The 14642-nt window shown below is 47.0% G+C and overlaps 1 protein-coding gene across 2 annotated transcripts in view; it reads left to right on the top strand.

Annotated features, from left to right (window-relative positions):
- Nucleotides 1-14642, top strand: part of NUP155 (nucleoporin 155) — a 546729-nt gene that overhangs the window by 486780 nt on the left and 45307 nt on the right. For both annotated transcript variants that reach the window (XM_069221247.1, XM_069221245.1), the window contains one exon: nt 10550-10656. In XM_069221247.1, the coding sequence (XP_069077348.1) occupies nt 10550-10656 (107 nt within the window). The remainder of the gene's footprint in view (nt 1-10549; nt 10657-14642) is intronic.

Genomic DNA, 14642 nt, shown 5'->3' with positions numbered 1-14642 from the left:
GGCATGTGTGGTAAAGGCCTTTGTGGTAACAACACAGTTGTTGTTCTGACTGCATTGTTCAGGCATGCGTGGTTGTCGCATTAGTTGTTCCATCATACATTCAGATCAGTTGCATCCACAGTTCCTGGTTGAGAACGTCTTGCTTTTCGGGTTATGTCCGAGGTAACCTTTTGGGCATGCTTTTTGATGGCCCCCATCTCTTTCGGAGAGAAAGCAGACTCAGCGCTCGAGTGCTTCAAGGATTCTCGTGGAGGCCTCTCGTCCCCCTGAATCTGGTTTTCGCCCCTTTTGTGGCTACGGAATGGGCTCCCAGCCACGTCCGATGTCCTCCAGCCACTGTGCCATGCATACTGCCCAGCCAGATGCATGGGATCCACTGTTCTCTTGGATCAGGGAGTCAGTGGTATGGCCAGTCTGCCATAACACAAAACACCCTCCAAAACACACAGCTGCCTTCTAATGCTTCCTAGTCTGGCGTTTCTCCACAAGGGAACACTTGGAAGCTGGACCCGCCATCACCTGCCCCGCTGACAGTCCATCACGTCAGACAGGTGGGTTTTGCAGTTAGCCAAAGGGACTCTTCCCCCCCCCTCTTCAAGACTACCCTTCCATCAGTGCCACCCTCCTACAATCAGATGGTGGAAGATCACTCAGCACTTCTCCGCGATAAGGTTATGGCTCTTGGCCAAGGTAGTCATGGAGAGGATCCCTGTGCCAGAAGCAGGTTATGGTTGCTATTCCTGCTACTTTCTGGTGCCCAAAATGGGCAAGGGCCTCCACCCTATCCTAGACCTACGGTCCCTCAATCTCTTCATCAAGAAGCAGAAGTTCAAAATGCTCATTCTGGCTCATGTTCTATCTGCCCCAGGAGACTGAATGGTAGCATTGGACTTGCAGGACGCTTACTTTCACAATCCTGTCCTGCCTGCCCACAAACGTTACTTTCAGTTCAGTTGTAGGCCACAAGCACTTTCAGTTCACTTAACAGCATCCCTCAGGTGCTCACCAAGGTGATGGCGGTGGTCGCAGCTCATCTGCACAGATCAGGAGTTTGTCTTCCTCTATCTCGATGACTGGCTGTTGAAGTCAAGCTTGTCCCAGGCTGTCGTCTCCCACCTCCACACTACTGTGAACTTCCTGCATTCACTGGGGTTCACTATAATCGTGCCAAAGTCACACCTCCCTTCCTCTCAGACGCTCTTATTCATCACAGCTGTTCTGGACACAGTGCAATTTAGCACTTATCCTACCATATGGCGCGTACAAGATATTCGGGCTATGATACTGATGTTTCAGCCTCTATCCTGGATTTCGGTGAGAGTGACTGAGGCTGCTGGATCTCATGGCCTTCTGCCTCCTGCTGGTGACACATGCCATATGAAAGCTCTGCCTTGTGACCTGAAGTCCCTGTATGTGCAGCATCAGGGGAATCTCTCCTCCATGGTCCAGATCTTGGAGGGAACTGCATGAGATCCGCAGTGGTAGCTACCGCACTGCAGTTGGGTCAGAGGCAGATCCCTCTCCCTTCCCCAACCAGATCTGACTGTAGTGCCAGATCTGTCACTCCTGGGATGGGGCGGGCACCTGGGAGAGGTGAAGATCAGGGGTATCTGGTCTTTGGCGGAATCCAGACTTCACATCAACCTGTTGGAGCTCCAGACAATCAGACTAGCATTGAAAGCATTTCTTCCTTCTCTCAAAGGGCAGGTAGTGCAGGTGTTCACAGACAGCACCACCACGATGTGGTACTGCAATAAGCAGGTCGGTGGGGTTGTGGACCTTTTGTCAAGAGGCTCTGGGCATGGCTGGAATAACAGGACATTTCCCTGATGGTTCAACATCTGGCAGGCTTTCTGAGTATCATTGCTTAGCCGATCACAAATGGCATCTCCATCCCGAGGTGGCGCAAGGTTGCTTTCAGCAGAGCCTTATTTAGATCTGTTTGCCTCCTCCAAAGAGAACGTGCAATGTCAGCAGTATTGTGCTTTGGAGTTTCCAAGGTGGTAATTGCTTGGCAATGCTTTTCATCTGGAGTGGAACTCAGGCATCCTGTAACTCTTTCCAGCCATACCACTTCTGCCCAGAGTTCTCAAGAAGTTCAAGGACGACTGAGCCCAAGTAATCCTTATGAGAATGGACTGGGCACAGAGTCTGGAATCCCAAGCTATTGAGCATGGCCATCGATCCTCCCATCAGACTGCCCCTTCGGAAGGATCTTCTGTTGCAGTAGCAGTAGAGGGTTCTCTCCGCCTTCTTCACTCTCTGCCTTCTTGCGTGGTGATTGAGCGGCAACAGTTGACAGCTTTCACTCTTCTGCCTGAAGTCTGTTAAGTAATCTTAACAGCCAGGCGTCCCTCCACCAAAACGGTACACGCCTGTCATTGGAAAAATGTGTTGCATGATGTACAGACAAGTCTGTTGACCCCTTTCTGCCCCTCTCTCTCTCTCTGAAGTCCAGTTACTTATACATTTGTTGATCTAGCAAAACTCTGCACTGTGCACTCTCAAAGATTGTCTGCAATCTCTGCTTTTTTAAGGTTGCCTGATCAACCTTTTTTGTTTAAATCCTTATTTGTAAATAGGTTCCTTAAAGGCCTTACTGATGTGTTTCCTTCATCCCCATTCATTATGCCACAATGGAATTTGAATTTGGTTTTGACATTCGTGATGTGCGCTCCTCTCAGGCCTCTCACTTTGAAAACAGCCTTCCTTATGGCCATTATATCTGCCCGCAGGGTGACTGAGCTGCAGGCACTGTCATCTAAGCTGCTTTACCTTTCCATCTATCCTGACAAAGTGGTGCTTCGCACTCAGGACTCCTTTCTACCGAAAGTGGTCACGTCCTTCCATGTAGGCCAGTCCATTACCATGCCTACTTTTTACGCACCCCCACATCCTTCTAAGGAAGAGGAGAGACTCTGCCAGCTGGACTCTTAAAGAGCGTTGGTGTTCTACCTTGATTGTACCAAAGAGTTCCGAGTGGATGATCAACACTTTGGTGGTTATGTAGGGGTGAAGAAAGGGGGAGAAGTGAGCCATCCAAATGGGTTGTACTCTACAGTGAAATGTGCTACGCAGTGGCTAAGAAGCAACCACCTGAGGGTTTGCATGCTTATTCTACCAGAGCCAAAACTTCAACCACTTAGCACGCAGAGTTCTAGTCTTGGGCATCTGTGGGGCAGCAACATGGGTATATCTGCACACCTTTACTAAACACTACTTCCTGAACTGTCAGGTCCGTTGAGCTAGGCACTTTGTCCACTCAGTGCTGTTGGACTTTCTGGTGTGATCTTGGTTCGCAGACCCACCTCCGGGGATGTTATTGCTTGGGTATCTATTCTAAGGTAAGGAATCTGAAACTAGATGTCTGTATCAGATGGGCAAGTTACCTACTTTCTGTAACACCTTATCTGGTAGATACAATATCTTGTTGCAGATTCCTTACCGACCCACCCATGCTCTCCCCTCTGCAACCTGATTTCTAGGGGCAGGGAATCCACTTTTTAGGGCCCTTAGTTTTGACGCAACAGTGGTCAGTGTTGTTCATGGCTTTGAGCTTCTGTCATGGAAAGTTGTGAAAAGAAAGTGACATCAGCGCGCCAGGGAGGCGCCTGTATAGGACTCACAACATCATATCCGGCAATCATGATGCTGACGAAAGACACGGATAGGATCGACCCCAACTAACGGCGCACAGGGGTACGGCTCAAGAAATATCTCCACATCTAGATTGACGGCTGGGGAAAATTCTAAGGTAAGGAATCTGCAACTAGATATTGTCTCTACCAGATAAGGACAATGGGAGCCCTTGCATGGAGACTTCTGTTTACCATGATTGGATTCGTTCCTGTCACTAGCGCTAAGCCCAGCTATGCAAGTGGAGCAGAGTATTTATTGCCACAGGTGGGGCAAGGTTGGGTGGTAGGAATTTTCTGGATTCTTGCAGATTTCGTAAGTTTTCATCACAAAAATGTAAGATGCATGATTTCAGGCAAAGTTGAAGGTTTGGAGGGCTTTGTGTATAAAAGAACCCCATGGGATCCACACAAGTCAGGCCATCTTGGATTCCCCTAGGTGTCTGTTTTTAAAAAAAATGTACAGGTTTACTAAGTTTCCCTAGGTGCTGTCTGAGCTAGGGTCCAAAACCTAGAGCTACCCACATTGGAAAAAGAGGGTCAGTTTTTGGTGGAAAAATGCGCTGTGTCCATGTTGTGTTTTGGGCTGTTTCTTTTTGCGGGTACTAGGCCTACCCACAAAAGTACAATTTTTATTGGGAGACTTGTTAGGACACAGAAGAGTAGAACATTTATTACCACTTGGATTTCGCTGCATGTATGCCTTTCAAGTGTAAGCCATTGTAAAAGAAAGATGACATTTTGAAAAATACCCTCCAAATCATATACTAATATGGGTACCCACAAATTCCGATATATAGAAATAACCACTGGTCCTAAACTCTATATCTTGTGCCCATTTAAGAAATACGTGTGTAGGAAGCTGGCTCTGTATCTACTATATCAAAGTGAGATATAGTGTTCACAGAGTCCAGGGGTTCCCCAGAGGTTTAACAGAGGCTAAAGTAGATAATTCTTATGCGCTTATTTCTGGTAGGGTGGTCGAGCAGTTAGGCATATCAGAGGGTAGTGCAAAGCATTTGCTGTACACACAGACTTAACTCCAGACCAATGGTTTTTATATGGCAAAAATATATTTTCTTAATTTATTTTTAGAACCTCAAGATTCAAGTTGCAGGTAAATACATTAAAGGTTTTGTATTTCACACATGTATCAACAGTACTTAGTTTGAAATCGATAAGTTATGCAGTTCTTTAAATATTGGCAATAAATTGTTTTAAAAATGGACGCTGCAGTTTTCAGAAACAGTTACTGGGGGGAAGAAAAGTTAGATTGTTTTGCAGGTAAGTACAACACTTACAGTTCCAGTCTCCAGGAGTTAGGAAGTCTACAGGTTGGGGTTCATGTCAACCCCAAACGCAGCAATATGGGGCCGGCCGGGTGCAGAGGTCAAAGTGTAGGCAAAATTAACATGGGCTCCTATAGAGACTGGGGGCACTCTGTTTCAGATCTGCAGGCAGGCAAGTACTCGTGACTTCAGAGGGCAGACCTGGGGGGTTTAGTGGAGCACTGGGTGGGTGGCGGTGGGGGGCACAGGTAGTCCCCAAGCATACACCTTCAGTGGCACTGGGGCAGCCGGGTGCAGGGTGCAAACAAGATGTCGGGTCTCCAATGATTCTCTAAGAGGGGACACTGGGGGCCACTCAGAGGCTGCAGGCGAGGTCCATGGGGGGCGTCTCCAGCACCCCACCGGTTGGACAGGGAGGAGGGCTGTCTGCCGAACTTGGCTGCACTGGGTGCCTGTTTCTCCGAGGCCTTGGGGCTGCGGGTGCAGTGGTCCTTGAGCATCAGATATCTTTGTCCAGAGCTTTTGTGGTCAGGAGGGTCCTCGGGATTCTCTCTGCAGACTTCATCATGGAGGGGTGGAGAGGTCAACCCAGGATGAGCACTTGCTCAGAATCGCCTGGTGATCCTCTCTAGCTGATTGGGCCACCTGGACATGGGCTGTGGGTGTCGGGTGTAGAGTGGTTAGGACTCGCGCATTCGTAGTGAGGTGGAAGTCCTTGGTTGTTGGTTTCTTCTTGGACAGGGCCGCTGTCCATAGGAGTTCTTCGTCCTTTTGGGTGCAGGGCAATTCGTTGGAGCTTGGCAGAGGTCGCTAGTCCCGCTGGATGCGCCTCTGTTCTTTTGCAGGGTCTTTGAAGAAGGAGACAGGACGGAAGGGCTGGGGGCAAATCAGCTGTCGTCTTCCTTGTTCTCCGCTGGGGTCTCAGCTTAGCAGCCCTTCTTCTTGTTAGGTCGCCAGGAATATGGTGAGCTGGGTTCAGGGAGGCCCTTAAATCCGAGATATGGGGGAATTTTAGGGGTCAGAGGGCAGTAGCCAATGGCTACTGTCCCTGAGGTTGGCTACACCCTCGTTGTGCCTACTCCCTTTCGGTAGGGGGGCACAAACCTAATCCTATTGATCCCTGTCCTCCAAACCAAGATGGAGGATTTTGCAGGGAGGGGTCACCTCAGCTCTGGACAACTTAGGGGTGGTCCTGGCTGGGGTGGTCACTCCTCCCTGTTTTCCCTAATTTTCCCACCGGACTTGCCGCCAAAAGTGGATCTTTGTCCAGGGGCGGACAGCTCCACTAGCTGGAGTGCCCTGGGGCACTGTAATACGAGGCTTAACCCCTTCTGTGCCGCGGACGTAATGGTTACGTCCTGTGGCACAGTGCTCGTGTGCCCAGGATGTAACCATTACGTCCTGGGCACAGAGCCCAGAGGGAGCGGTAGCGCTCCCTCTGTGGGGTTCCCCCCCACTCCCCCAAGGCAGGGATGGAAGGGGAAGCCCTTCCCCTTCCACCCTGACCCCCCCAACACCCCCCCTGTGATGTCAGCGCGCGATCGCACGCTGATTGTCACAGAGGGCCTCCTCCAAAAAAAAAGCATTTCTCTTCCGATCACGTGGAGGAGGCAGAGAGACTTCAAATGGAAGGAAAGTTATTTCCTTCCCTTTGAAGTCTCTCTCAGCGTTTTGGCAGCCGGATTGCAAGCAATCCGGCTGTCAAAACGGCCACTAGACACCAGGGATTTTATTTTTTTTAATGAAATTGGCATGAGGGAGCGACCCCTTGGGCAAGGGGGCAAATTATATTTAGGCCATTTCTGCCCTCCTTGGGGGCAGATTGGCCTACTTTTATGAGGCCAATCTGCCCCCAAGGGGGACAGAAACTACTAGACACCAGGGAGTTTTTTTTTTTTTTTTTTTTTTTTTTTTTTTTTGCAAATTTCACGCAAGGGGAGCGACCCCTTAGGCAAGGGTCGTTCCCCTGGGGGGCACATTTATTTTAGGCCATTTCCGTCCCCCTGGGGGGCAGATCAACCTATTTTAATTAGGCTGATGGGCAGAAATCACTAGGCACCGGGGATCTTTTTTTTGCGCCAATGTCAGGCAATGTCAGGCAAGGGGAGCGACCCCATAGGCAAGGGTCGCTCTCTGGGGGGGGTATATTTATTTTAGGCCATTTCTAGACACCCCCTATCCTCCCCCCCCCCCCCCACCCCACCCCCTCTGGGGCCAGCTGACCTAGAGGCCAAAATCCACAGGAAGGCACTTTGCAAAAAAAAACACCTCTGCTTTCTGTGAAAAAATGGGATGTGTCCACGTTGTGTTTTGAGCCATTTCCTTTCGTGGGCGCTAGGCCTACCCACACAAGTGAGGTACCATTTTTATCGGGAGACTTGAGGGAACACAGAATAGCAAAACAAGTGTTATTGCCCCTTGTCTTTCTCTACATTTTTTCCTTCCAAATGTAAGGCCATTTGTAAAAAAAAGACATCTATTTGAGAAATGCACTGTAATTCACATGCTAGTATGGGCACCCCGGAATTCAGAGATGTGCAAATAACCACTGCTTCTCAACACCTTATCTTGTGGCCATTTTGTAAATACAAAGGTTTTCTTGATACCTGTTTTTCACTTTTTATATTTCAGCAAATGAATTGCTGTTTACCCGGTATAGAATAAAAACCCATTGCAAGGTGCAGCTCATTTATTAGCTCTGGGTACCTAGAGTTCTTGATGAACCTACAAGCCCTATATACGGTATATTGCTTTAAAAATCGGACATCGCAGGAAAAAGTTACAGAGTAAAACGTGGAGAAAAATTGCTGTTTTTTTCACCTCAATTTCAATATTTTTTTATTTCAGCTGTTATTTTCTGTAGGAAACACTTGTAGGATGTACACAAATGACCCCTTGCTGAATTCAAAATTGTGTCTACTTTTCAGAAATGTTTAGCTTTCTGGGATCCAGCATTGGTTTCTCACCGATTGGGGTCACTAACTGGAAGGAGGCTGAAAGCACAAAAAATCGTAAAAATGGGGTATGTCCCAGTAAAATGCCACAATTGTGTTGAAAAATTGGGTTTTCTGATTCAAGTCTGCCTGTTCCTGAAAGCTGGGAAGCTGGTGATTTTAGCACCGCAAACCCTTTGTTGATGCCATTTTCAGGGAAAAAACCACAAGCCTTCTTCTGCAGCCCCTTTTTCCCATTTTTTTAAAAAAAAACTACATTTTCACTGTATTTTGGCTAATTTCTTGGCCTCCTTCTGGGGAACCCACAAAGTCTGGGTACCTCTAGAATCCCTAGGATGTTGGAAAAAAAGGACGCAAATTTGGCGAGGGTAGCTTATGTGAACAAAAAGTTATGAGGGCCTAAGCGCGAAGTGCCCCAAATAGCCAAAAAAAAGGCTCGGCACAGGAGGGGGAAAAGGCCTGGCAGCGAAGAGATTAAGCCTTTAAGGCTCACCGCCAGATGTTGTAGTTCCTGTAGGGGGAGGTGTGAAGCACCTACACCCAGGACAGGCTTTGTTTCTGACCACAGAGTGCACAAAGGCTTTCACCCCATGTAATCAGAAACTTGTCTGAAAGGGGCAGGTTGGCACAGACCGGTCAGTCCTACACTAGCAGTTTAGCTAACATACAGGATGCATCTCTTAGATGCCCTCTGTGTGCATTTTTCAATAAATCCTACACTGGCATCAGTGTGGGTTTATTGTGCTGAGAAGTTTGATACTTCCCAGTATTCAGTGAAGCCATTATGGAGCTGTGGAGTTCGTAATGAGAAAGTCCCAGACAATATATTCAATATGGCCACACTGCACTTAAAATGTCTAAGAATGGACTTACACTGTAGGGGCATATTGCTCATGCAGCTATGCCCTCACCTGTGGTATAGTGCACCCTGCCTTAGGGCTGTAAGGCCTACTAGAGGGGTGACTTACCTATGCCACAGGCAGTGGTTTGTATGCATGGCACCCTGAGAGGGGTGCCATGTCGACTTTGCCTTTTTCTCCCCAGCAGCACACACAAGCTGCAAGGCAGTGTACATGTGCTTGGTGAGTGGTCCCCTAGGGTGGCATAATATATGCTGCAGCCTTTGGGGACATTTCCTGGCCACAGCGCCCTCTCTACCATGGGTACCTTTTAGAAGGGACTTATCTGTGTGCCAGGGGTGTGCCAATTGTGGAGACAAAGGTAGAGTTTTTGGGAAAGAACACTGGTTCTGGGGCCCGGCTAGCAGGATCCCAGCACACTTTAAATCAAAGTTGGCATTAACACTAGGCAAAAAAGTGGGGGGGGGGGGAGTAATCATGCCAACAGTGGCACTTTACTACAACATAAGTTTCCTTGTTATCTACTTTTCACTATTTTGCCTATTTCGCTTCGTATTCAATGAAAAGACATTGTACGGTGCAACTCAGTGATTTGCTCTGGGTACCTTGGGTTCTTGGAAAACCTACAAACCCTATATATCCCTGCAACCAGAAGGGTCTAGCGGACGAAATGGTATATTGCTTTTGTCAGTCAACCATGGTGACCAAAAGTTACAGATGAACATTTTGTCACAAGTGGCCTTTTTGTTCCTACTCATTTTCAATATATTTTTTTTTCAACAGTTATTTTCCTTGAGAAAACCTTGAGGGATCTACACATTTGACCTCCTACTGAATTCAGAATTTTGCAGAAATCTGTAGCTTTTCTGGATCAGTCATGTGTTTGACACTGGTTTCCACCACAAATTGGAAGTAGGTTGAGAGCACGAAAAACAGGGAAAATAGGCTTCCTCTTACAAAACTGCTAAAAATGTGGTACAAAATTTGCTGTTTTGATTCAGCTCTGCATGTTCCTGAAAGCTGGGAAGATGGTATGCCTATTTTCTCAGTCCCCTCCAGGGCAATCCACAAACCCTGGGCACCTTTAGACTCCCCAGGATGTTGGAAAATAGGACCCAGATTTGGCGTGTATAGCATATGTGCACAAAAAGCTATGGAGACCTCAGCACATACTACTCCAAACAGCCCAAAAAGGGGCACAGTTGGGGGGTGGGGTGCTGAGGGTTGTATGGTTTTTACACAATTTTCCTGTTTTTATTTTCTAGTTGATGGTAATTCAGTAACTTGATAAAATGAGACGTTCTCTTGGTGAAGGTTCTAAAATTAGAAACATTTGTTTACTTTTTTAACTGTTGCATGTTAAGATGCATCTCTTAATGAACAGAGAGAATTCTTATAGACACACTTCTTGTTTTTTAGTGTACTGTAAACAGTCCTATTTTTCAGTAGCCTTGCTTTATTTAATTTTAATCTTTACCTTATTTTATTCTATAGCTTTTGTGTAAAGCAAAATTATTGGTTTCTTATAGCGGGCAGCGTAAGAGGTAATTCTGTTTTCTACTTGCTTTTGTATGAACATACCATTTTTTAGAATAATGCACATGACAATTCACCTTGTAATTCATGATTGATTAGTTTTAGTTGCACATGTGGTGTTTTGGTATACCTTAATCCATGTATAAGCAAATGAGGAAGCATCCTGCAAACCTGTGATTCAAAGCACAGTTAAATCCTTAGACACAGCACAATTAAATTTAATGTAAACTCAGTTTCTTAAAATGTCCTCTTTGTCTTGTGTATTCCTGCTTTAGGACCCCTTTTGGAACAGAATGAAGAAGCCTTTGCACCTTTTGGAATGTATTCATGTGTTATTGTCTGGATATGTTGATGATCCTAACAAAGTTCCTAGTTTTGAAAGGTACATAATTTACAGTGCATTTCAGAATGTTTACAATGTACATTTTAAAGAAATCATGTTTTTTTTTAATTTGCATAACTTAATTCTGTGATTCATATCTGTAGAAAAGTACCACTCTCTGGCATGGTCGCCCCTACTTTTTGCTCAGTGATACTGTTGCTGATTGGTAGTGCATTGGGTCCCTGCTAACCAGGCCCAGTGCCAGTTTTCTTTCCTCAAAAAAACAAGACAAATGTTCAATTGTAACTCATTTGGCAAGACCTTTAGCACCCCTGTAAATCCCTAGTTAATGGTACCCCTGGCACCAAGGGGATTGGTACTAAAGAGGGTCCCCCAGGACTGTAGCAGGTATTGTGCCTCCCAAAGGGACCCCCACACAAACTGCATGCAGACTGCCATTGCAGGGTGCGTGAAATCGTGCAAACTATCCAGAAAACACAACACTGCACACGGCATTGTGTGCAGTGCCCACTCACACTCCACACTGCACTGTGTGCAGTGCCCACTCACACTCCATGTAGTACATGTGAGGCACCGCTACAGCCTGCCTTAGAGCCCTAATGCAGGGTGCATTACAGTACGTGTAAGGGCACGACTACATGAACAGATGTACCTTTGTGATGCCAAGTTCCAATGCTAAGCATAGTATGTGTTCAGGAAGCCATTTTGAGGACATGTACTGGGCACTGGTCATTACAAGGTACTCCTCTACATGATTGCTTCCCTGAAAGTATGGGTGTTTGGTATCAAACACCTCAAGTAATAAATCGGTACTGATGCCAGTATCAAATTTATTATGACATGCACCCAGAGGGAGGTGCCTCCTGTATCCCTACTAGTCACTTACTGTATTGGCTGATTGGTATAGTCTAGCCTGCCACCACAAATGAGTTTCTGACCCCTGCAGGTGAGAGTTTGCACTCTGAGGTCAGGAAAAATGCATGCCCCCCCAGAAGGTGATTGCACCTATTCCAGCAGGATGGCTAGTGACTTTAGCATGTCAACGCCAGGAGCATCAAAGCCTTTTCTGCCTCCGATATGTAACCATGGCTTCCCCCCAGACCTGGGGAACGTCAATCCCTGCCCTGAGGCCGGGACTTACACGGAGTCGAGTGTCGGGTGGCCATGAGTTTGAGGAACCACTCTCTCAAGGCCTTCGGGTGCATGGCCCGGCACTCGGAGCACGACTTCGGGTTGTGGTTGCACTCGAGACACCACAGACAAACCCGATGCGGATCCGTCACTAACATTGTGAGGTGACAGTCCTCGCACGGCTTGAAACCAGTCTTCGGGGACATCCTCGACGCACCAAATATCTCCCAAAACTGTTGAAGTTGGTCCGGATCAGCGCGTGGAGTGGAAAGTAAAGAACTGACGTCACTGCGCAAAGGTGCCATCTATATACTACTACCGATGTCATCACGGCCACTATGACGCCCGCGGAGTGGACCGACGGGCAAGGGCATTGCTCGAAGAAAAATCTCCGGATCCAGTCTGACGCCTGGGGGAAATTCTAAGTTAAGAAATCTGCAACTAGAATATGTCTCTACCAAATATTTTGTTACCGAAGGTAAGTAACTTGTACATTTAGGGTTCCCCGACCAACCGCGACACTAAAGAGAGAGATTTGACTCTCTGAGAACTGAAGAAGGACAAAGAAGAGGACACCACGAGAACCAAGGACCTGCACAGAAATTGGCGTAAAACCCTGCCTAGCTGCTTACTTCTGAACAATTGCAAAGACCCGACTCGTCCTGCGGCTGTGCATCCTCCCCCAGCACTTGGAGGACTGCCCAGCCCATCAACTACTAGTTATAATCTCCCTTGGCGTGGAGAAGCCCAGTCCCCTGCATTGGAAGGCACAGACCGCATCTGCCCAAATCAACATGTTTTTGGTCGATGGGCCCACCAAGGGAGCAACACTTCAGGAGGAGGTTTTCGTGGCTGTAGGAGGTCAACACTGCAGCTCCCTGCTAAGTTATAAGACGCTAGACCCTTCAGGAGCCCCCCCCCCCCCCGCACCAATACCCTGAGTACCTACACACTTGTAGCAATCAAGGTTTGTTGAGTGTCCAGCTTGGACACCACCAATGCCAAAACTCACCTGCATGTCGAGGGACTTCAGCACAGAGAAGATCCACGACCAGAGTGGTCCTGCATTTTTTCTTTCTCCTCTGCATGTCAAACCGAGAACCGTGAGAGTCTCCAATGCAGTTGACCTACCAAACAATCGCCTCTGTACCCGAGCCCCACAACCTCGGTTCATCCCAGCCGACTGCATCCTCTTGCTCTAAAGACCCTTACGAGCCGAGCCCCCCCTTGGGGTCCTGCAGGACTTGTCCCCTAACCCCAATTTGCAGCCTGTATTCACAGGTGCAGATTGCTTTCTACAGGTATAGCGTTCGAGGCTACCAACATGTCCAGCATCTCTGCACGAGACACCCTAGGGAAGGTTAACTAAAACTGCTGGTGGTTCTCTGGACCTTGACCCCCTTAACACCTTAAGTTCCAAAGGGTATCCCCAAACTCGGACTACAAGTCTGCTTTCGCAGTATAGGTGTTTGCTCCTTTAGGACAATATTATTGCATTCATGGCACATGCCTCAAAAAGTGTTATTTGTGCATTTTACTGTTTTCTTCTAACAGCAATAACTCCAAAAGTACTTATCTGATTCTGATGATCTTGATTTCTAAAAATATATAAAAATCTGTATTGTTTTTGTAAATTGGTCTTGGATTTCTGTTCTTTGTGTGTGTGTCATTTATTGTCTCTGTGTATGCAGCAAATGCATAACACTCCCCTCTGATAAGCCTAAGCTGCCCGACCACACTACCACAAATAGAGCTTTTGGGATTAATTAAGTAAGCTGTGTTAAACGAACAGGGGTTGTCTGGCATTTTTTGTGTGATGTTCCCTTACATTGGCCCACCACATAAAAAGCCAGCTTCCTACAATATATTTCCAATGATCATTACCACCTTGTCTCTCTCACTAGTTGCTTACATTAACATGAAGTTTAATCCCTATCATTGACAGGACTTTAGCCATGTTTCCCTCTTTTGTAAATTTTAAATATACACCCCCTACACACCCCATTACCCCTACCTACAGTAGACTGGCCCACTTCTTGCTTCTCCTGTTTTGTGAGTAGCCGCGCTTTACATGAAATTGTTTGATTGAAACCCTCCTTTCTTGATTCAGAAACTGTTTGTTCTGGAAGTAGGAGAACCGGTAAAGCAGGAAACTTAGGATGCAAAATTGGTTTTACCCTTTCGGCCAAATACCCCTACTGCTGTCCCTACAGCAGGGGAGTAGTCTCCTCAAGTGCATTAAAAATGTTTCTTTTCTGATACTAGTGTTAGTGGCAGTGTTATCATATGTTACTTTGTAAAGCCCACTTTTGGGATGGAAAAGTTCCTCACATGGAGAAAGACATGCACCACTGCCCAGCTGCAATGATATCTGGATCCCTGGTGTGAATTGTGATTGTGTATTATGACATAAGCCTTTCTCACAGATTGCAGTTTCGTTGAACGGACAGTGGCACCCAAAGCGCTTCCTTCATAGAGATGCAAGCCTACTGCCTTTGTCAGTAGCTTTGTAGCAGGAGCGCAGTGATGGCAGCATACTGTGTAGTGATCATTAGGAGTGAACAGGTCGTTTTACCTGTGTCACTGGAGTGAGGAATACAGGCTCACTCATGTAAAGCTCCACAGCTGTATGCCTAACTCAACTTTGGCCTACATGGAATTAGTATGTAGTACTGTGCATGCGGTTGCATGTCTACAGTGTGTGTACGTGTGCCTTTAAAGGGTACAATACATGAAGGATGGGCTTATGTTTTTGCGACACTCCGTGCTGACTGGAGGAGCATTTGCAGGCAGACGATTTCCTCCAGACAGATTTGTAAATTGCTGCATTCCTCAGAGGTAGGTAGGATACATAACCTGGAGAAAGAAGATCCAGGCTCTTTAGTACACTTCAA

Source organism: Pleurodeles waltl, chromosome 1_1 (assembly GCF_031143425.1).
Source record: "Pleurodeles waltl isolate 20211129_DDA chromosome 1_1, aPleWal1.hap1.20221129, whole genome shotgun sequence".
Classification (NCBI taxonomy): domain Eukaryota; kingdom Metazoa; phylum Chordata; class Amphibia; order Caudata; family Salamandridae; genus Pleurodeles; species Pleurodeles waltl.
The sequence above is the reverse complement of the archived record's forward strand: the minus strand, read 5'-3'. Positions and strand labels throughout refer to the sequence as shown.